Source organism: Larimichthys crocea, chromosome VIII (assembly GCF_000972845.2).
Source record: "Larimichthys crocea isolate SSNF chromosome VIII, L_crocea_2.0, whole genome shotgun sequence".
In the NCBI taxonomy this organism is placed as follows: domain Eukaryota; kingdom Metazoa; phylum Chordata; class Actinopteri; family Sciaenidae; genus Larimichthys; species Larimichthys crocea.
In genome coordinates, this window is record NC_040018.1 from 14,526,244 (window position 1) to 14,549,324 (window position 23,081).

Genomic DNA, 23,081 nt, shown 5'->3' on the forward strand with positions numbered 1-23,081 from the left:
CAGTGAGTTACCTGTCAGTCTGTATAACTCCATGTTTACTCCTCTCGGTTTGTTTGTAGCGTACACATGAACCAGTTCAGACCAAATGAACCGAACTACAACAACCTGAATCACATCACTGTAGTCCACATTGTGTATTAAATAACCAACTTACCAGTGCCTTTATTGTTGTTGATATCAATTATTACATACATAGAAAGCAGAGTGATAATCTATTTTTCACTCATGATAAACTGGATCTGTTTATGACTTGCCACAAAATACCTAAAAATAGTATAAGTTTTATTCATTGGGAGTTTAGACTGTAATTTGTATATGAAGTAAAGACAGAAATAGAGGAATTACAGATTAAACCAAATGGGCTCTTGATAATAATACAGAAAATTATAATAAATCACTTCTAACACAGTTAAAAACCCCAACAATGTTGGATACTTTCATTCTTAATACACTTGCTCACAAACCTCAAGATCAGGCATTACAAGACATTAGATATTTATGCATTTACATCCATTTAAAATGGCCAAACAATTTTAGGACATACAGCAAGGGAGAACAAACACTTTACAACATAAACTGGGGGTTTAATGTGCTTTTCTTAAACATCTTTACATACATTCAGACATTAGGGTCGACTTCATCTATGAACAGCCGAGTTTGATTGAGGATAAAACCTATTAAAATCCAATACCTTCTGAGATCACATACTTCCCATCACTCAACAACAGTTGGCAGCAAAACTACAGGCCTAAAGGGGTGAGGGGGTGAAAAAAAAGAAAAGGCTTCTGGTCCTGGCGGCATCTTGACTAAAATGAGAAATGAGAAATGTCAGTCATTTAAAAACTAGTTAACCTGATCCCCAAAATAAATATGTTTCCTATGACCCAAAATATTTGAATGTTCCTTATGCCTAAACACACTGATGGAGGGTTTATATTATAAGAATATGAAAATATATATGTGTGACTGCTACAGGGTAAATCATGTCAGCTTTATAACACCATATCAAACAACAGGCCATATTCACAGTCTGGAAAGCTGAACTGATGTCCATGTTAATGTTAACAAATCCAGCTTTGCTGATTTACATAGAGCCTTTGGCTTTATTTGCCATAATGGTTTCCTGTATAAATGAACTGAGAGCAGTTCCAATAGTGAAACCAATGACTTCATCAAACACATGTATACAAATAATGATTGTGAAGTAAAAACTGGATTGAGATGAAGCAAACCATTTTTACAGGCACACAGGGCCGGACAGAGCTGATGTCTGTGTTTAAATGAGACTAACATGCCATCATTTAGAGCAATACTCTAACAGCTCTCTTAACTGCATGTCACAACAATGGCTACAAAAAACAGGATGAACGACCATGCATGAGAAACTGATGGTCGATATACAGTTAACACTTTATTATTAAAGTTGAACAAGTTTATAGAAATCTCAAAAAAACAACAAAAAAAACAGACAAAGAGACAAAAAAAGATGTTACCAGAATAGAAAATAAACGTCAATGCATGCTGAGGTCTCTGTTGTAAATACTGTACTTCAACACTATAAAGTACAGTAAATGTGGTCCAGAGATAACCAATGAATGTGTGTAGGTGTTGTTTATTTGTTTAGATCGCACACATTCTCTGAATTACTATCATTTCCAGTAATTGTTGCGGGGGTTATGCTTGTGTGGTTTCACCTTATTTACCTGTTCACTTGGATTCAGACAAAAAAGGTGGCTCGAATATTTTTTTTTATAGGTAATTCACTCTAAATTAACTGTATATTGAACCACTTTCAGAGAGTTAGACAAATCAACATGTACTGCTAAGCTGCAACCTAAGCTTACTTGATTTCTCATATAATCTGGACGCTCAAACCAGCATTTTAATAGCTTTACATTAGAAGTTTTTTATCCATTATGACTGTATTATTTACTAAATAATAATATAACATTATTATATTATAGACTTGTTGTTGCTTCATGTGCAGAACAATGGTTTTATTGTATGTTTTATTGTATTCATCCTCCCTCTTACAGATTCAGTTCACTTGTTCCGTTAAACAAGGAGGTGAATCTATGAAGTTAGCTCATAGTGTATTTCTCATGCTAAAAATCTGTTAATAAATAATATGATCATTCGTAACCAGTTCAAGAATTGACTCAACAAACCCTACACAAATGTACCAGTACATACCACTAAATGAAAATGACTCTTTCACCAGCAGCCACCGACTGCCCCACTACACTGAAGAGTCAATGGCCTCATCAAATTTGCATCATCAACACAGCTGGAAGGGAGAAATGATAAATCTCTGTTAGAGCCACTTTGGATATTTTTTTTCCAATCCATCTTTCTCTGGCACACTTTTGAAGGGTCTTGCCAGTCCCACTCTGCTTCAATTATCTGGCTATGCCCAGCTGAGATGCAATAATCCAAACTCTCATTCCCTGCAATTTCCACACTTCTGTCTGCACACTCACTTGCCTTATGTTCACAATCACTTATATAGGTGCTTCTTCCTCTACCTTGAGGATCAGAGACACGAGAGCACATACTGTAAGCTGAAGGAAAGAGGGATTTACTCACTATGGGCCAGATACACTTTAACCTGCTGCAGTTCATTTTTTACATAATTAATTTTTTTTTATATTTGTACATGGTAAAGGTTTCATTTTGCATAATTTAGTTTTGTAACATTAAAAAAAAAATCTAATTAATCTAATTAATGACCTGAGGTATTTATTTGACTTTTCAGTCGTAACTCAATAAAACGTATGCGTGCGGATATTAAACAGAGGTAGATAGATAAATCAGCCAGACAGATACGGTTTATTGCAGAAACATCTGTATCAGTGCGTATGTTGGCTGACAAGAAAACAAGAAACTAGATGTGTGTCACAGTTGCATAACCTCTCAACCGTAGAGCAGGGTCAAGGTTATTTTTACACTGTAAATGTATCTCGTACATAACATATCTGTTAGTTGACTATCAGCAGATATATTATTATCAGATCTCTTAAACGCCCAAATATCATGTAAACTATGAAATTACTATTATGAAATTACCTGAGATTACCATCCATTCATAAGTCAAAGGCTTGTGGCTGCATGGTTGTTTGTAATATCTGCATATCTTTCAAGTTATTGGATCAAGATGAGCCACAAAAACAATAAAAACTACAACAATTATTTTGCCTTCATTTGATGCTCTGCTGATATTTTCTCTTCTGACCACCGCCACAGAAACAACTAACCAATCCATAAGATACCAACTAACTCATCTTATGTTAAATATTTTGGATTGCGTTTGAGTTTGAAGTTTGAGGGTCTATAAGGATAATACTTAAGATCTGATTTGCCATTTACCACACTGAGATGAAGCACTGAAAACCAAACTGCTCGACTGTCCTTGCCTTTGAGTTAAATCACAGTAATAGCATGACGTTTTCATTCACACTGCAATTCAATACAATTTAAAAAAAAAAATGGGACACTGATCACATCTAAGGATTAAGAGAGCTGCAAATCAGTGTTATGAAAAAATTTACCCACCATCGTTTAAACCATTATGTGGATGTAAAATAAACAGATTATTATGGCTGTTTTTAAAACTAATCAGTTATCAATTAAGTTTAAGTTGCTGATATTCCATATAGGCCATTATAGATTAGATAGGCTCTGATTTTGATATAAGATAAGGTTATTGAACAGTTGTAATAAAGATATATGCGAGAATATTTTACAGTTGAACAGTTTTTTTTTTTAATTAAATGACAGTTAACATAAGATAATAGTACATTTCTTTAAAGAAGGACATTTGTATAATAAAAACATATTTATGAATAAAACCATTGACTTCAATTTTGGCCAAGTATCTTTTTTTCCCCACTCGTGTTCACAAATTCTTTATAGTCGTTATTGAAAATTGTTGCAAACAGCGGTCCATATTTAGACTGTGTTACGTGTCTAAAAGACAAAGCTGGTCACCAGACAACACACAGCCATGACAATGAGCTGCAGCTGTAACACGCAATTCTCCTGATAGACTACAACTCTTTTCTGTCCAAACAGAAAGCACGGTGCTGATGTTGGGCTATTTTACAAATCAGAAAGTGCAAGGCCCAGCCTAAGGGCAGCTGTCCACATCTTACTCTATAAAAGTCATAACTATGCCTCGTCCATACGGCATGTGGATGACAGCGACGACGGTTGAGATCACTCTGGTAGACAGTCAGTATAAAGGGGATTTAGTCTGGTTTTGAAACTAACACAATATTGTGAGAAAAGTTTCATTTTACGTCATCAGTGTGTTTTAGATATGACGAATCACTTGTGAGTTGTGAGAACTTTTCATTATCCAGGATGAGAAAATATACACTGATTTTATTATACCTGTATAACCTGATACAATCCGATTAAAAATTAATAAATGCATCTTATCAATTCTCAACATTCTCGGGTTAATAAAAACACCAGAACAATGACAGTCTGAAGCCTTTGTGTCATCAAATAAAATAAACATCTTTGTGGGAACCTCACCAAGAAGGCGTGACTTTTAGAACAAACATCAGAGTTTCTTTGTCATTTTGTTTTGCTGAAGAGAGCACACACAACATCCAACTCACTTGAATGACTAGGTATGCTAACATTCATCTCCACAGCTCCACAGTTCATGAGTGACAGCTCTGTTCTTGTTTCTTTGTCTTTTCGTTCAGTTTCCACTAAGTGTGTGTCTTTCGTTTCACAGATAAGTGACTACAACGAGGCTTTGTGGATGCACACAAAACATGCTTTCAGAAAACATAATGCTTGATTGTTGACTTTCTTCTCTCTTTGAGACAATAGATGTGCTTCGGATTAATGTCCTGGAGCATTTTTAGTTAGAAAGCGATCCAGAATCTTAAATCTTGGCGTTAACCATAAAGATGTTCAAAGATGAAAACAAAAAACTAACAGAGAGACGGATCAATTATCAAACTGCTATCTGTACAAAGAAAAAAAAACAATTAGAGGATGTCTCACCATCCCATTAAAATACACTACAAATCACAAGAAGCTCTGATTGTGTTTCCAAGACTCTCACTCAGACATATTAATTAACCTGATTCAGATTTTCCCTCTAACACACCCCGACAGGAACATACGGTGTTGTTTCTGTGACACTTAACAACACATCTCATCAAAGCATGCCTATTTTATGGCTTTTTTTTGGAGCTGACAGTAAGATAAAACATTCACTGCAATTATACCACGATGTCGATTAGATCAATAAATCATTTACACATGTCTACAGCCTAAACCCGTGCTTTTGTTCTACATCTTTACTACAGCTCTCCACTATAATTCCAGGTGGAGGGCTTATGTTTCAAGCACCAGATGTGAACAGTGCAGACACAAGCGTCACAGAGGAGGGGGAAAAAGAATCACATGCAATGCAAAGACTAAAAAAAAAACTAAAGAGGGGTTTCAAGTGAAATAGGTTTGAGGGGATCCGGTCCTACCTGATGCACTGAACTGACTGCTTCCAAGTGTGGTGGGCCTGTTTTTCCCTCCACTTACAGGTGGAGAGAACATCTGAAAAGGAAGAATATGGACATGTAGCAACAATTAGACTCAACTGTGTTCAGATTATCAAATGCAATCATGCCTGAAGCTGCTCCACAAATCAAAAGGACAGTTTGTAAAATCTTATAAGTCAACATTAAAATGACAATTTGTCTATTTGGTCTGCACAGAAAGAGTAATAAATAAAAAAAAAAGCCCATCATACCGCACTGAAATCCAGCAGGTCACTTAATTCCTTGTCTGTTCCAAGAGCGGCAATCCGCTGCTGAGGATTCATCCTGGCGATCTAGAAACCTGAAGAAAACACAGTCCATCAGGATCAGGTCACATCTCAGCGAGGACTAGGAAATAACCAATGCCATGAGAGCTATTTGTTATGGATGCGGAATGATCATTTAAATAAATAAATAAATAAATAAATAAATAAAACACCACTGTGAAATAAAGTTTGCTCTTGCCATTGAAGCTTACAGAGACTTATAAATGGTGCAAACATGTAAGTTTGATTTTTTTTTTTTTTTTTTTTTTTTTAAAGCGGAGAGGTGGAGGTGGAGGCGCTCTGAATGGATGGCACAGCTTGTTAAAACCTGCAGCATCGCCTTATTGCAGCAACAATATCTCTGTGTAATAACACCTCTCGCTGCTGCTGAGACACGGATATAACTCGCCGGCTATGCTGCCACTGGCCGTGTTGATGTCAGTGATCTTTGGGGCAGATTTAACGAGCATAACCACGGTTAATGTTAGCTCCTCCGGCTAGCTGGCTGGCTAAGCGCTAGCTGCAGTCACCGATGCATGTGTATTGAAGAGAGCTAGCGAGCCGTGCAGCTGCAGCGGGCTTTTTTTTTTCCTTTTTTTAGTCAATGTAGACATTAATACGGAGAAGCCTCTTTGTCACGAGTGAAACACACATTACACACAGGTTCAGGATAAGTAACACAGCCAAACAAATATTGCAAATGACACTCTCCATGCATGCCCAGCTCCACAATACAAAACGCCAGTGATGGTCTTTCTCAACTCCCAACTTCTTTCACAGGTCCGAAAGCTTTTTTTTTGGTGAACTCCCACTGATATTTTACCTTTTTTCCGATTAAAATCCCGACTAGGGTGATCTGGTGAAGACTCGCTGTCTTGCAATACGTCTCAAAAGAGCGAAATATTGGTTTTAAACGGCAACACCTGGGAAAATATCCTCTATATATATCAGTTACGAGTTTCCCTTAGGCAGACATTTTTGCTTTGCGAAAGCCTCAGTACCACGACGACATTGGTTATTGTATCCCTCCGCCGCCGAGCACAGTGACATGATGGTCCCACACAGCGGGAGATGCTGCGGGAGTCAGCACGCACTGTCGTGGGTCTCGCTGATTGCACCACGTTTATCTCCACCGCATTTAATGCACTCAAAGGGACTGCAGCACTACAGAAAGCTTCACATGTGAGTGCATTAAACAAACAAACAAAAACAACAACAACACAGTGTGTGTACAGTGCTGCATGTTTGTGAGCGTGCTTTATTGACCACTGTACTCATCATGTTTCAAGTTTCAGGTTTATTTGTCATGTCATGGTTAACACAGGGTCAGCAATACAATGAAATGTGTTGGACAAGAGGAAGCGGTCAGCTCCGCATCAAGAGCACTAAACAGTGTAACAGCACTGCACATAAGAATAAGCTGAAGAACTAAAACACAATACTACTATAAAACATTTAGGTAACAAAGAACAATATGGAAATTAGAAATATAAAATGCACTAATATAGAATATGTAAAACAGGTATTGAGGTGTCACTGTATAAATAGATATGACATACTATATACGCACAGATATTGGGTATTGCACAGAATGTTTAAGGTTTAAACAAGAGTAAAGTAACTAGAGACAGGTGAAAGTGAAGTGTTTTACTATGTATTGCACAAATAATATCAAGTCTTCTTGTAGCAGCAGTCATACTTTTGCAAAGTTTAAAAGTCTGATGGCCTGATGGTAAAAACTCTTCTTAAAGGTCCAGTGTGTAAGATTTAGGAGTATTTATTTGCAGGAATGGAGTACAATATTCATCAGTATGTTTTCATTAGTGTATTATCACCTAAAAATAAGAATTGTTGTGCTATCATTGCCTTAAAATGAGCCTTTTATATATACAGAGAAATCGGGTCCTCTTCCATGGAGCCCACCATGTTGAACCACCATTTTGTACAGTAGCCCAGAGCGGACAAACCAAACAATGAACTAGATATGTATCTTTTGCTTTTTATGTACGTAACACAGCCACGTTTGCTTGGAAGGAGAGGGTGAGACATGGGAGTGTATTCATTTGGCAATCTGCAACTTCACTGCAAGGTGTCACTAAATCCTACACACTGGACTATTAAAGGCACAATATCCAACTTTTCCACATTAATATGTACAAAAATGACTGTACCTATGTTATATATTTTATTGAGTTGTGTACTTACATTATCCTAAATCTTCACAACAATGTTCAAACCTTGAGAAAGCCTTCACTTTCCTCAAGGTAACGGTGCATTTAATTTGGTCACCTGTCAATCTCTATAACTTCCAGGGAAACTCTGATATGTCAGAGAGTTGGGAGGGAAGTCTGACCTCTGGGGGTGTTACTATTGTTTGTATCACTCACTCAAGACGGATCACAATTATTCATTATTCATCAATGAAGACAGCAACTCCCATGATCCCACTGTACTTCACGATGTTGACGATGTAATGATGTTATTGTTATGATTGAGAGGCTCCTAGTGGCAGAAATGACATACTATGTGTTCAAATAAGTCAAGCTAAGGTGGGTCCTGCATATCAGCATATCTTGCTGTGTCTTGCAGTCATTATTAGGGCCTGAGCACAGCGAGGCCCTATTGTATTTCGAACGCTGAACGACGTTTAAGAGTAAATTGCATTTTCCACAGCCCATATCCCCCCCAAAACTCACGAAAATTTGCCTACCCCCCCAATGTCAGGCGTAAAATTACGTATTTTGGAGGTCTCACACATGCACGCGCGCATACGCCTCCAGAGCGCCACCTAGGTGCGCGTTTTTGCCGGTGCCCCTCGCCACGGTTTCGCCCACGTGCACGAAACTCGGTGGGAGTATGTAACATGCCCAGACGCACAAAAAAGTCTCTTGGTGCCCCGGGCGACAGTGAAGCGTACGGCGTCCAATTTTGCTCAGATTTGGCCTTTTCCCGTTTTTGCCTCATTTCCAGGGGTCGCATTTGAACGAACTCCTCCTAGGGATTTCATCCGATGTGCTTGAAACTTGCCGTGTGTGTTCTCAAGGCGTCCACAATGAAAAGTTCAAAATCACAACTTTTTATCAGAGGGCGTGGCCGTGACGGTGCGTCAAAATCGACGCTGCCGATTTTTTCACAAAAAAACAATACTCCATTGACTTTTGGCCTGATTCAACAAACTCCTCCTAGGGATTTCATCCAATTCACTTCAAACTTGGTAGGTCTGTTCACATAGACTTCCTGAGTAACAGTTATCAAAATGATGAATTTTGGGGAAACTGTGTGGCCATTTCCATATGCGCACATTTCGACGTGCGCACCTGTGCAAGGGCCCGACCATCGCTGCTTGCAGCTTTAATTATTAAGTGTTATTCCAGCAACTGGCAGAGTACATGCACATAGTGCAGAGGGTGGTGGGGTGAGGGCTGTCAGTACGGACCCAACAGCTCATTTTTGCACCAAGGTCCCTTTGAGAGGTTAGTCTGGACGTGGACGTCAGCCCACTTCTGTACTGGATTTGTAATTTTTACAGGTGATTTGAATCATTGTATCAGTCGCATTAAGTGATTTTAAACATTCCTTTATTTTTAGTCCTTTTGCCTACAGCATCACATTTAATTAATTAGATTTATGTTTTAATGACTTAGGATCTCTTTAGAATTAGCTACTCCATGTATTTGCATTGTGTAGGTTAATTGCAGGTCAGCCTTTTAAATTCTGTATAGGCTACCCTTTCACAGGAAATTATGTACGCATGAACGTGATGTGATACAGATGCCTGTGGCTACTAAATTTTAATTATTAATTATTAATTAATTTTGATTTATTTATTAATTACATGAATTGGAAACAATGGCTATTGTCTTCTAACAATGTAACCAAATCAAAGAAGTATATACTGCGAAGTATTTATCCTGCAAATTCTTCTTTTATTGCGAATCATGTGAAACAGCTGAAATTACACGTCATCATTTTGTACATCATTTTTGGCGTGAGCTCACCAGTCTATTGAGTCTATTGCCACTTTTATGACACGGTAGTAACAGTATGCGGTTAAAAAAACAATTTAGGGGTATATTCTACATTAACAAGGAACACTTCTGTACATCCCCTCTTTTTTCTGAAACCCAGTGTTTCTTTCAAATGAAAAACCACAAAAACTCCCTGTTTCTGTCTCAGTACACAAAGTTAACTAACACAGAACTGTCAAAATTTCCACCCTCTTAGTCCCTTTTATTATTTTTCTTCATTAGTTTAAAAATGATCTTTATTTTGTTTGTGCAAATTGTGACTTTTGTTTGTTTGACATGATTTATTAGATGCTTTTATTGTGAAGGGTTCAGACCAGAAGCGCTGTCTCTGTTTGCGGAAATCAGGCGGGCATTTGAAAACATGCTAACTCTAAGTTTATGAATATCAGCTCTGTGGGAATAAATTAAGAAAAGAAGGGACATTTTTGTCTCCCGTGACAAAACAAAGGATGAAAACAACAGCAGCCTGTGACACTGATCAAACCTCAGCTCCGGTGGTGAAAAAATCTAAACCTGTGCGTCGGACTGAAGAAGGTCTGAGAGCCAGGAAGGAGAGCGACCGTCTGCGGGTCAAAACCAGGATAAACATCTCGTACTGCTTCAAAAGGTGGAGACAACTAAAAGAGGACATGCACCTGCGGACTGATGGAGACGTCGCTAACTATCTGTTGAACTTGTAAGTATTTGTTTAAAGCCCCGCTAGGTCATGTGTCTGACTGATAACAGCACAGCATCAACCGAGACTGTGATTTAAAAAGTATTTTGCAAACAAATGCACACTGTCATCAAGGTCCATATAACAGGTTAAACATATAAAACTGTAAAAAATAAACTAAACAGCGCAAAAAAAAAAAGTGAAAGATGCCATGAGGTGTGATAATATCTGTGTGACGGCTCTCTTCCTTCCTCTTACTAAAGAAACTTCCTGACATGTAAACTTTTCATTTAGACAACATGCTTAAGGTTTTCTCACCTGACAGCTCAGTTTATCTGCAGGCGCGTCCAGGGATAACAACGTGCTTTTATTGACACCTCGGCTTTGCAATGCTAAAATATAAATAACTTGACAGTGTCAACCATAAACTAACACATCCTACAGAAATATGTAATATTTAGAAGCATATCAGCGTAGTGTCTTTTCATTTTTTCCATTAAATGCTCTTAAAGACCACTGTAAAGACAGTACAGGTCCCGCTTGTTGTGTGGGGACTACTTTTTCTTCCGCGCTGGCGAGAAACCAGACAAGAGGACTGCAGTAAAGTTGGGCTGAAAGTGGCTGTCAGTGTGGCGTGTGTTATTAATGAAAATATCTTAGTCTTTTGTCTGTGATTTAACATGCTTTTCAGTTTAAACAAAAAAAGACTTTCTCTTTATTTAGATTCACATATTATCAGCACTTTACACAGTTATCATTGCTTTAAAAAGTTACACAGTGATCCAGCTTTACAGTTTCTTTTTTTTTTCTTTTGTACTAGAGAATATACAGATATAAACAGAAAGTGGGGTGTTTCACATCGGCACAAGAAAAATATATTGAGAAAAGAGAGACAAAAAGTTAAAGAAAAAAAAATACGTTTTCTGTCTTTCTAGTCTCACAAAGAAAGTGATTATTTCCATTACAAACATTTCATAAATAATGTCATATCATTCCTCTATAGAGGGGTTCCCTTCCTGAGAGCCACATTTTCTCCAGCAACTGGAGGAACCTGAGTGATGAGACTGCTGAGCAGGCAAAATAAGCATTTCAGGTGGTTTAATCACTGTAGTAGTAGTAGTAGTGTTGCATGGAGGAGAAAAGGCAAAGATGCAGATTTAATAAAATATGCATATCCATATTACAGCTGTTTGTCATCATATGACTGTTATAATCATGGTATATTAATACTGTTGCATAAAGTGAAAGAGGAGGCTGGCCTTGATTGAAACTATTAGGACTAAATAAGGAGCAAACCTGAAACTAGAAACAAATATTGATATGATTGTCTTCAGCAGCCTGAGTTTGATCCAACAACCTCCAAAGAGGTTTTCTACTGTGAGATGGGTTTGTCTTACTATGAGATGAACCTTTATTCTAACAGAACCTTAATGTCGAGAGGTTATAGATATTTAAATAAATATAAATCAAGAATGAAATCCTTTGAACAGAACAAAAAACATGTGCAAACCTTTTGAGGACCAAGTGGGGTGTTGGTGCATCACTAGGGGGTTGCCCCTCCTATCTGATCCAGATGTTTTATTGAATGAGGCCTGTTACACCTACAGGAGCTTCAGTGAACTCAGCGCCAGAACCACCAACACTTTTGGCACTCTCCAGACATTCACTCGTTACACAGAGACATGCAGCCAAAATATTTCAGTGTTTTTAAAACTCAAAAGAGTAAAGAGCCTAAGCCAGCAACTTAAACAATGTGGAGTTTAGAGGTAAGGTTCATGTTCTATAAAAACACCACTGACATTAGTTTCTACGAGGGAAACTGCTGGTCTCAACCATGAACATGTGTTCGTGTTCAGTTGTTCTGTATGTGTAAGAACGAGAGGAAATCATTTAGATTTAGACTTAAGAGAGAGGGACATTTTGTTTTTTACAGCCAGTTCAACAAAGAAACACGGCAACATGAAGTCCCCATGAATACATTCATACGTCTCAGCACACAACACAGCCAGAAGAGGCAGTTTGTTCCATGCTGCAATAGCAGAGGGGACAAAGCTCCTGCTGAAAGGAGCTCTCCTCCGTCTTAAGGTCCTGTATCTCCATCCAGATGGAAGTAATGTGAAGTGATGACTGATGGTGATCAGTGTCATTTGATATTGTGAGTGCAAGGTGTGCGATGACTCTGTTGTTCATGTCTAAGAGTGTGACTGTGGGAAGGCAGATGATTTTAAAAGCAGTATGTGTGATGTTGGAAACCTTGTTTTTGTTGGAGGTGGTCAACATGGTGAAGAAGCAGGGAGGAACGTACAACACAATGGGTTGAAACAACAGAAGGTAGGGTGCTCTGAGTTTATGGATTACAGAGAGTCTTTGCTGGGCTCGTTTATAGATAGAATAAGGATAGAAGCGATGTGTTGATCAAAACTGAGCCCAAAAGATTTAAAGTAGTTGGCCGGTTTTACTGTCTTGCCATAGATGGCAGGGAGTTCACATGTTTTTCCCATGTTCAGCTGCAGGTAGTTATCTGTGCACCGTTGTGTGAAGCGAGAAATTGAGTTTTATTAGGCTGTAACAGTGTTATTGTCACTGAGTAGCCCGAGAATGGCAGTATCATCTAATCTGTCATCTGAAGCGAGTTTTCATCTAGTAGTGGGAGGCACCTCTGCCCTGTATTATTAATTCCAGACTGCCACCTGTTGGACAAACACAGATCACACAAACTTCACAAACTTCAATGAAAATGTTTATTTCTAATATCTGCAGATATAAGATGTTTCACAGTGATGTGGTAGTTTTAGAAATATAAAGTATATTTGTATATATGCCCAGACATTAATTCACAATTCACAAACTGTAGAATATGGAGACAGGGGCATAGCAGCCTGTACAGTATATGCCTGTGAGAGGGGACGCATCCATTCGTTGTGACACTTTTTCTTTGCAAAGATGGGCAGCATTTTATAGGTCAACTTAATTTTATTCTTGTTTTGTGGGTATGATACAAAAACTGACCAGTATAACCCTCATAAAGCACGACTTATTGCAGGTCTGCATAGACTGCATTTTGATTGTACACTGACTCTGAGATACACAGCAATAAAAATTGATGACGTAAAATGACCTCACTCTTTTCACTGGCAAAATGACATTTTACTTGATTCCTGGACGTCAGCTGATTTGGGGTAAAACATTTTATTTAGCTGAACCTCTTCACCCTCACACCCTCATTGTAAGCAACCACACGATCCACTGGAAATTATTTAGTCTGCGTTATGCTGCACGTTCTTGTGCATGTGGTGTGAAATGCAGAATGCACTCTGGCACAAAAACAGTGGTCATTAATGAAACAGTCGAGGTGGATTTATTTCTAGTATTTGGTCTCTAGCATTTTCTATAATATAATTTTATTTTAATTTATTTATACAGCGCCATATCATAACAAGGTTATCTCATGACACTTTTCATGCAGAGCAGGTCTAGACCGTACTCTTTATAATATTATTCGCAGAGACCTAACAGTTCCACCATGAGCAAGCGCTTGGCGACGGTGGCGAGGAAAATCTTCCTTTTAACAGGCGCTTGGCGACGGTGGCGAGGAAAATCTTCCTTTTAACAGGCAGAAACCTCGGGTAGACCCAAGCTCATTGGTAGACATCCACATCCACCACGACCGGTTGAGTTAAAGAGAGGGAGGGGCAGATAGAGAGAGAGAGGGGGGATAGACAGACAAATAGAGACACAGATGCACAGCAGCAGCAAAACATTAACTAACTGTAAACTGTAATGGAGATATGGTAACAATGATGACAGTAATAATATATGTAGTGGACTTTGTGCAGGACCACAGCAGCAGCCACGATCCATAAGAACCTGCTGGACGAGAGAGCACAGAAACTCCGGGGAAGAAGTTTAGTTAGTAACATGCATTAACATGCATTAATGAGACTTGTATGTTTACAGATGAAGATTTGAAGAAGGACTTTGACTTGACAAAACTCCTCCAGAGCAACAGAAGACACCATACAACTGTTTACACAGACTGAGTACACCCCATGATGTGTGCACGATGATTTTTGTGTGTAAAATCAGTGGCATTTACTATTTCTTTATCTGCATCTGCAAAATGAATTTAATAACTGTAATAATAGTAATTTGACAAGCACAGAGTCTAACCGGAAATTGTCATGATCTAACCACATCTCTCTCACATCCGTTATTAGTGGTTGGAGCTCGGATGTCATGGAGACGGTTCAGTTTTTATCACGTGACCAAAGTTTTTGTGTGTGTGTGTGTGTGTGTGTGTGTGTGTGTGTGTGTGTTATCAAAACGTGACTTTGTGACAGTCAGGTGTACTATGCCCCCTCTTCCTCCTCTTCACTGTGTTTTGACCCTTTAAAAAAAACGTACTACGTTTCCCACAATGCAAAGCGACAACGCCTTTACCTTTACACTCTTGTGTTTACGTTTAACGGTCACGTTCACCAATGGAGCAGTGTGTCGGTCGGTGCACCACAGACAGACAGACAGGCAGACAGACAGACAGACAGCTCAGGGATGGTGTCAGTCGTCGGTCAGTAACTCGTTTTCTTGAACACCGGGCTGAGTTCGTGTTGGTGTCACGATGCCGGGGATGTGCTCCGTGCCGGGCTGTAAGGGCTACAAGAAGGCGAGGTCCCGGGGTGTCGTGTTCCACTCTCTGCCCACCAGAGACCCGGGGCGATGCAGAGAGTGGTTAAAGGCCATACAAAACCCCAAATTTGACGAAAACACACCAGTAAGTAAATACGGCAATATAAGAGTCTGTAGCCAACATTTCAAACCGGAAGATTACGAGCCGGACATACAGGCAGAACTTATGAAAACAACGCCCCGAAAAATCCTCAAGTCCTTCACTATCCCGTCTGTCTTCTCTGGGAGACAGCAAGAGGACCTCAGCACCTCTCTGCCAGCTCATGACAGCAGCCAAACACAGGTAAACCATTTATTTCACCCGTAAAGAGTAAAGCTTTATGAAAGGCTAGAGATATAAAGTGTTTGTCTTGTATTTCAAAACCATTTAAAAGACTAGTGGAGTTTAAAGTTTAAATGAGTGTACTACAATAGGACATATTAGGACATCCCTCCTCTCATATAATGAGGAAATCCTACAACAACCAGAAAGCTTTGCGCACCATGCCACGGTTGCCATTGCTGGAGGTGTGTGTACCTATGTACTAAAGTATAAAAATCACTTTTTATGGTGTCCAGTTGCATCAGTGTGTGAGGACGACAAGAGCAAATATTCAGTTTATTGTTATTATACAGTCCAGTATAATAAAAGTTTTGTTTGCCAGCCTCCGGTGCAACATAAGAACTATGTATGAAATATGTATGAAGACTGAAGGTCATCATAGTAACACTGAGTTGTAGGTAGTATTGCTCGGTGACATTAAAAATAGTCAGGTTCATTTAGTGGTTTAGTGACAGATGTACAGAGTATACCTACTCATTTATCAGCTGGCTTTGGGTATACCCACTTCTGTATTCAGTCTGATATACATCGTTCAGTACTGTTCTGCGAAGGCGTACCATAGCTGTCCAGTTTTCATGAGTGGACAGTGTAAGGAGTAAGGAATATGTCACTCAAAATGTATAATTATATAGTTGTCTCACCTGTCTGTGGGCCAGTATCTACTGCAAAATCTGTGCTGATTGTGTTGAATCTAATGTTGACTTCATAATGTTCCTTCTAACTCATGTCCAACCAACGTTCAGTCAATTTGGAGGACAAAGAAGCTGAAAATTCTTCTGGTGAAGTGCCAAGTACGGTATTACATTCAGTGACATAACCAAGTTGGGACCTCTGCATCACAATCATCTCGCAGCATTTACTAATCAAACCTTATGAGGAAGTTTCAAACATGCAAGCATTATATTTGAGCTAAGCAAAGCGGAGGCCAGTATTATGAACGTGAAAGTTTGACCGACTGAGTAATTAAATAACATCTCCTCTTTCAAAGTGAGTAGGCATGAATGTTAGTTATGACCAAAACTTTAAAGATTACATGAATCATCCGAGGTTACCACTAATGTTTTCATCCCTCACTCTGAAAGTATTGTTGCTGCAACTGCATTGTAACATTTTTGACTCAAAAGGAGCTTAACAAGTACAGTAAGATAATAAATATTACTGACTGATATACTAGGTATTTATTTACAGGATTCTTCTTCATCAGAAGGTTAAGTGTCATTTTTATGGAAAAACAGGTTTAACTGTATTCGTAATAGAACTGCTGTGATGAGTTGTCCATTCAGGTTGGCATAAGCAGCATGTGTCATTTGTTGTGTAATTTTAAATTTGATGCAGTGTTAATAACTGCCAAGTGTGCTCATCAAAGCTGTTTTGTGTTTTGTTTTTTTTAATTGGCGAAGGCTCCCAGTACAGGCGCTCAAGCCTCTACCTCATTGGTCTCAGGTTCCAGTGTGGACAGCGTGTTGCAGAGGGCCTCAGTATTAACCTCAGTAAGTATAATCTACTAAAGATACATTCCTCATATTTGATGTTTTCATGGCTTATTTTGAGTCTGCACTCAACTGTACTGGCTAATAATCACTGTTTTACCCAGGGACCAAGTACATCATCACAGGCGTCTTCCGTGACTGTTCACGTCACTGATGTGGATACAGCAACACTTTCTTCTTCCCTACCAACTCCTGTAAGTATAACACATGGTGTCTGAAACCCTTTTTCTGTGTGAATAATAAATGCAGTCAAAAGTGATGTATGTTGGTATTCAGATGAGCTCAAGTAGCTTGACTTATTTTATAATTTGACATCTGTCTCTGCTGGCCCAGGTTGACTCGGGAGCTCGAAGCACCTCGTCCATGTCCCCTCCATCATCTGAAGTCAGTGAAAGTTTATCCAGTGTTGCATCTGAAGATCATCTGAGTGAGAGCTTCCACCAAGAAACTGAATTAAACTCAACAGCAACATCAAACCTTGATAAGAACACAGAAAAAGACTTGAGTCAATCAAAGACTATTGTGAATGACAGCTGTTTGATGGAGCTGTTTAAGAAGTGTCAGACATGTGGACAGCCTATAACTAAAAAGAAGGTGTCTCACTGTGGTGCACAGAAGAAGGTGAGGTGGAGCTGCCTTGGTGGACACAGGGGCTTATGGATGTCATCACCTCACCTTTGGGAGGCATTTCCTGAAATTCACCTTCTTACGGCTCTTTCCGTCCTTTTTTCTGGTGGCGCCTTTACACACTTTAAAAAGTGGGCCAAACATCTGCAGTTGAATTTCATGGGGCATAAAACCTTTTTTGAAATTCAAAAGGCATACCTCAACCCAGAAATGAAGCAGATGAACAGGACTGAGCAGGAAAAGATCTTTGAAAAGGGAGTCTGCCAAGTGCCTGAAGGCACTCTTCACATTTCAGGTGAGGGTTGCTGTGATTCTAATGTCAAGAGCCAAAAAAAGACAGATTTCAACTTTGTTCTTCAAGGGCTAGATACATAAAACAGTACAGGTTCATATGGTTATCTTTTTTAAGACTTAAACCGATTTTAGAGGGGAAAGAATTCAGTGATTATTGATATGTTTTCTGGGTTGAAATATTCTTCACATGTGAAATATTGTCATATTGTCATATTTTCAACCATTTCTAGTTGACTTTGCTGAGAGTTTCTTCTCTCTTTCTCTGTGCTGGATTAACTTTATAGTTACACTGACAGTATAAAAAATGGCATAAGCGTGATGTCACCCGTAGGTTTCTGAAGGGCCGTTTTGAAGCTCAAAATATGTAACTCTGACCGTCACTATGTTGGCAAGACATCTGTAACGGCACCCACCTGTCAATCAAAGCAGCCACACTGTTAATTATGCATAACTTTAAGCCTTAATATAATTTTAATAGGTGAGTTAAAAAAAAACACCCTCAGTACAGTTTTCATGAACAGGGAAATTCGCTATAGAGACCCAAACAGTCTTTTGTACCAGGCTGTAAACATGTTTATTTCTGCTGTGACGTTGGACATTTTAATATTGGTGCTTCTGGAGACGGACTCGTTCTGTAACCAGCCTCAAGTGGACGTTCGAGCAATTGCAGTTTTTGGCACTTCGGCACTGGCTTCACTTCACAGCCATGGAGGTTGCCGCTTGAGTGACACCAATATATTGCACAATTCTTTTCTATATTCTGTATGTTAAATTGGTGGCAGAGGCAGGCAGTCAAAGGAGTCGTCTGGCAGGCTGTTCAGATTGGTGAATATGATTTTTCCTTGTTTGTTTGTTTGTTTGTTTTTTCAAATTTTTCATGTCAGTCTTTTCTTCTCTGGCATGACCAAAAGACCACAGTCCGACAACAGCAGTGCAAGGCGAAGATCACTGTATAGTTGTACTATATTGCACTATATTACTGAACCAGACATTGAAATCGTAGTAATCTTCTTCTTCTTGTTTTTACTTTCAAGATCCTCTGAAGAAAATTAAGACAAAGTCAAAGAGAAGAGACAAGGGAGTTATATCGTCACAGTCAAGGTGAGGCTGCATGTTGAAGCTATACACCTCATAATCTGTTTACTTTTCATGGTACTAATCACTGTGACAAGCTGAACGTCATCTCTGGATTTAGAGGGGTCTATGGAAATCCAATAAAGTTACTCGACTGACATCAGTCAGATAACCTGATATTGGTTTGAAACATGAAGTTCACCTTAAACTATGTATGAGTTTTAAAAGGAGTGGCCAACTGAATTACCAGCAACTCTGAAAAAGCTAAGCAGATTTTATTACAAGGCGCAAACAGCTTAATTGGATGAACTTTTTAGTTGTACCTACTGATGGTGTATGAAGTCACTGTTGAAGATGATCTGTTTTTCAGGAAGTATAACTCCCCACGACACCAATTAAAAAATACAAATATCAACAAAAAAAGGGTGATGTCAGATCTATGGTGGGCAGGGCCCCTCCCAAGGGTCTAGTTGATGACTCAGTCTGAAAAGTTTGGGACCTCCACCCTGTACGGATTGTCTGCTGCGTGACTGGGATGTCAGTGCCAGTCCAAGTCACTCCAAGAGTAACTTTATTGTACTTTCAAGATGATAGAATTGATCTCTCTCTTTATAATTTGTTTGGTATTAATTTAATACAGGCTATTTATATCGAACAAGCTTGTCATATGCCTTGCTGTGTGTTTTTTTTTTAGAAATGTTCTGCCATGTATCCTAACCCCAATATGACGCAGATCAAAACAATAAAGGCATTTAAAATTTTTATCTACATAAAAAAAACTGTGTGCATTGATTTCCTGGAATTTCTGTTCATTTTACTTGTTGTCATTTTCAATATTAATGTAATAGGATATATATCTTCAACCTTACTAACGTTTTCATTAGTACTCATAGTTGGAGGGTGGGTTCACCCAAATGGCACCGTAATATTTGTCTTCTCATCCCTGCTCTCTAGTCATGCAGATGGTTTGAGTTTAATTTGGCATGTAATCCATACACAACTTCTGATATCTCAGTCTAATCCACAGAAAATATCTGAAGCTACCATGAGTATGACCGATAACTTGACTTGATTTCTTCACTGACTCATCCAAACAAAATCCGCTAACTTTAAACAAATCAATCAGTAGCCTATCTCGTGTGTTTGTCAAGCTAAGAGTACGGTTGCATGGTTAACACTTCCAGTTTGTGTCTGATGACAACTTTTCTTTTTACAGTTATGAACAGAGATCCTCGATATCACTGATCTCTACTGCAGTGTGTATACAAGAGCCTACTGCACTATCAAGTCTTGGACATGTATCAGCCTCTGAAAGGTAAGCGGTCATAACTTAGCCTTGTTTATTTGGCTTGACTGCAGCCAGTCCAATAAATTTAAAGGTGTAGAACTGAATCAATAGGCACCATCAGTCCTCAGTTACATCCTTATGATGCATTCACGTCGAGGTGCAAATACATTAGAGCAGGCATATGCCACTTTGTAGTCATCAGAACAACCTGTCCATGTCCACATGCTGCAACAACATTTGATTTGTCAGAAAATGAATTTCAATATGTATCTGCAGAGGTGAACAGCACCAGCAAGATGATGTTCAACATCAGAGTAAAACTTCACATGTGGCATTTTTTTTTTAAATGATCCTTTATTTAATCCTATTTTTAAAAACCTATTTTTCAAGGGAGTCCTGGCCAAGACAGGCAGCAGCACAAACTAAGAACAGGTCAAATTAAAACAGATACAGGACACACAGACAATAGTACATCAGAGGCATCAGAGGTGGACTGACAGGTTAGTGTTGATATTTTAGAGAATGTACATTTCAGTAGGTTAATATGTCTGTTGGTGCTGCTTTGACTTTCTTAAAATACGTTTTTACTCTTACACTGTGTCTGCACTGTATTTTTCTGTCTTCAGTTTTGAGGAGATGGAGGTCACCATTGATGATGAAGACAAGACTCTGAAGAACAGACTGTAATTTTATATCATATCATACGGGACATATGATATCATATTTTTATACTTCTTGTTTGATTCTAGCATATCTTTTATCTAATAGATGTGACTTGGATAGCGATATGGAAAATGTTGTAGAAACAACTGAGCTGAGTGCTCCAGGAGCTGATGACAGCTCTGATGACGAAATCTACGTACCAATAATTCCTCAGAGGTACCTATATTTAGACAACATTTTTAATTTGGAGTCATTAAGATTTTATACTTAATCCTCAATTCTACTCTCTTGTATTTCCTGTACTTTCTCTGCCACTCAACACTTATTTTACTTTTAAATAAAAAATAAATAAATAAATAAATAATACAAACAAACCTGAAGACAACCAATCTTCACCCTAGATCACTTGTCGTTAACTTACAGCTACACATGAACAGTTTGGAAGAAGTATATTGCTGAAGGGTACAAATATCTTTGTATTTCATATATTGTATAAACCGGGTGTGTGAGTCTGTTGTTTTCTGTCTCAGGTCCACAGCGTCTGAACTTTTTCTGGAATGTGAAGAAGAGGAGCTGGAGCCATGGCAGAAACAAATTTCACATGTTCGAGTGAAAAAGGAGAAGGATGATGGAGAGTTCAGTATGTCACTCCTGAGTTCCGTGTTGAGATTTTCAAACATCCGACTTCTGTGAAAAACTGTTCCAAATATGTGACGATGTATACTTTTAAAAAATAACCTGCTCCTGTTGGTGGAATATTGATAGTTGATCATAATATTGATATTTGTGCTGTAATTAAAAATATTGTCTCATTATGTTCTTGCAGGTAATGACCAAATAGACTGTAAGCCAAAACTTTCACCTCTTCAGAGAAATGCAGTGAGTACCTCAAACAGACCCTACAGCATGTTATCTTCAAAAACCAAGTAATGATGTCATTAGAACAATTTCATGTGTAATAAATGACAGATGTTGTAAATATCATCATATCATGTAAATCAAATGGTTGGATACATGAATATTGGCAGTATTTGTTGAAATGTGGCTTCATTGTGGCTTCTCTCCAGTTAAGAAGCAATACTGAGTTCATTGGCTCTCTTGGGGTGCAGTGCCATGCTGGAAATTCAATCACAATAGTGCCAGGTAAAAGTGAGGCTAGCTCTCAGGAGATTTACTTGTAATTCTTTCTCATGTTTCTGTGCTATTATTGTACATCTTTGTTAACTTCAATGAAGTTTGTCTTAAGAGTCTGTGTGTTGTTTTTAAGTTGCTCCTCAGCAACTTTTCCAGAAAATGGTGACACCAAAAGTAAAAGAGGAAGCCTATGATCCAATCAGCAACCCTGTGTCCTTATCCAGTGTCCAGAGTCCTGTGGTATATGCACCATCGTCTAACCAGCTGCTGTCAGGCCAGTCCAACTCATAGACTTTGCCTGTACCTTTTCCTCTGCCTTGCTTTACTGTACTTAAATCAACAGGAACATTGAAGAAACAATAATTTTGTGTACTGAGAGAACACAATCTTAACAGTTATAATGGGTAAGGTCACAGGTTGTAATAATTGCACATTATATGTTTGTCTGTTACATTCCACTTTAAATGTACAAGTTTTATTTTAATATTATAATAAGTAAAATAAATTCTTAATGCAAAAAACATGTCTTATATGTTTTCAGGTGCTTCATTGGTGTATTATTCAAATGACTACCATTGGTTCATAGTTTATAATACATTAAACTTAAGTGATATCAAGCACTGTTGAATCTGACTTTTAAAAAGTTGAAAGCCTCACTGTGAAGGAGAACATAAGTATTTAGTCTTCTAGACTGTACAAATGTAAATTTTGTATAAACAGTGTTCGTGTTGACACTTACATTAGAGATGTATGATGCATGGCTTTGCATTTGGAGATGAACACTCAAAAGTTAACAGATAACAGATTAACCAATTACAAAACAAACAAATTTATGAGGTGACCTTAAAAGGTGGTGTAATTATATTAAAAGTAAGCTACTTGCCCATTGACCAAAAACGTTTCTGTACCTCTTAAGATCAGTGGGTTTGGTCAGAAGCAGCTCAGGTGAACTGAGGAAGACACTTCAGACCACATCTGTGTGTTCACCTCAACAAC

General features: G+C 38.5%; 2 protein-coding genes across 9 annotated transcripts in view; one reads left to right on the forward strand and one right to left on the reverse strand.

The window, feature by feature from the left end:
* The window catches only part of tcf12 (transcription factor 12), a 75,172-nt gene extending 68,284 nt beyond the window's left edge, over positions 1-6,888 (reverse strand). For 2 of the 7 annotated variants that reach the window (XM_019270521.2, XM_019270520.2), the window contains exons 1-3: positions 6,648-6,884; positions 5,771-5,859; positions 5,502-5,574 (exon numbers count right to left, since the gene is read on the reverse strand). In XM_019270521.2, the coding sequence (XP_019126066.1) occupies positions 5,502-5,574; positions 5,771-5,842 (145 nt within the window). In that variant the 5' untranslated portion in view covers positions 5,843-5,859; positions 6,648-6,884. Of the gene's footprint in view, positions 1-5,501; positions 5,575-5,770; positions 5,860-6,647 lie in introns of all 7 variants that reach the window. The other 5 variants (XM_019270516.2, XM_019270517.2, XM_019270518.2 and 2 more) reach the window with 5 other exon arrangements.
* Positions 6,889-14,418: 7,530 nt separating this feature from the next.
* LOC104924300 (uncharacterized) lies at positions 14,419-22,616 on the forward strand. 2 transcript variants are annotated; one of them, XM_027281828.1, is made up of 13 exons: positions 14,419-15,476; positions 16,259-16,306; positions 16,916-17,005; positions 17,110-17,199; positions 17,339-17,927; positions 18,961-19,027; positions 20,217-20,315; positions 20,915-20,971; positions 21,057-21,167; positions 21,482-21,591; positions 21,778-21,830; positions 22,019-22,094; positions 22,219-22,616. In XM_027281828.1, exons 1-13 carry the CDS (start codon positions 15,126-15,128, stop codon positions 22,374-22,376), a joined length of 1,899 nt encoding a protein of 632 aa, XP_027137629.1. In that variant the 5' UTR covers positions 14,419-15,125; the 3' UTR covers positions 22,377-22,616. The 2 variants fall into 2 exon arrangements, with proteins under 2 accessions (XP_027137629.1, XP_010735907.3); XM_010737605.3 differs by lacking the exon at positions 16,259-16,306 and having other exon boundaries at positions 14,420-15,476; positions 22,219-22,614.
* The last annotated feature ends 465 nt before the right edge of the window (positions 22,617-23,081 follow it).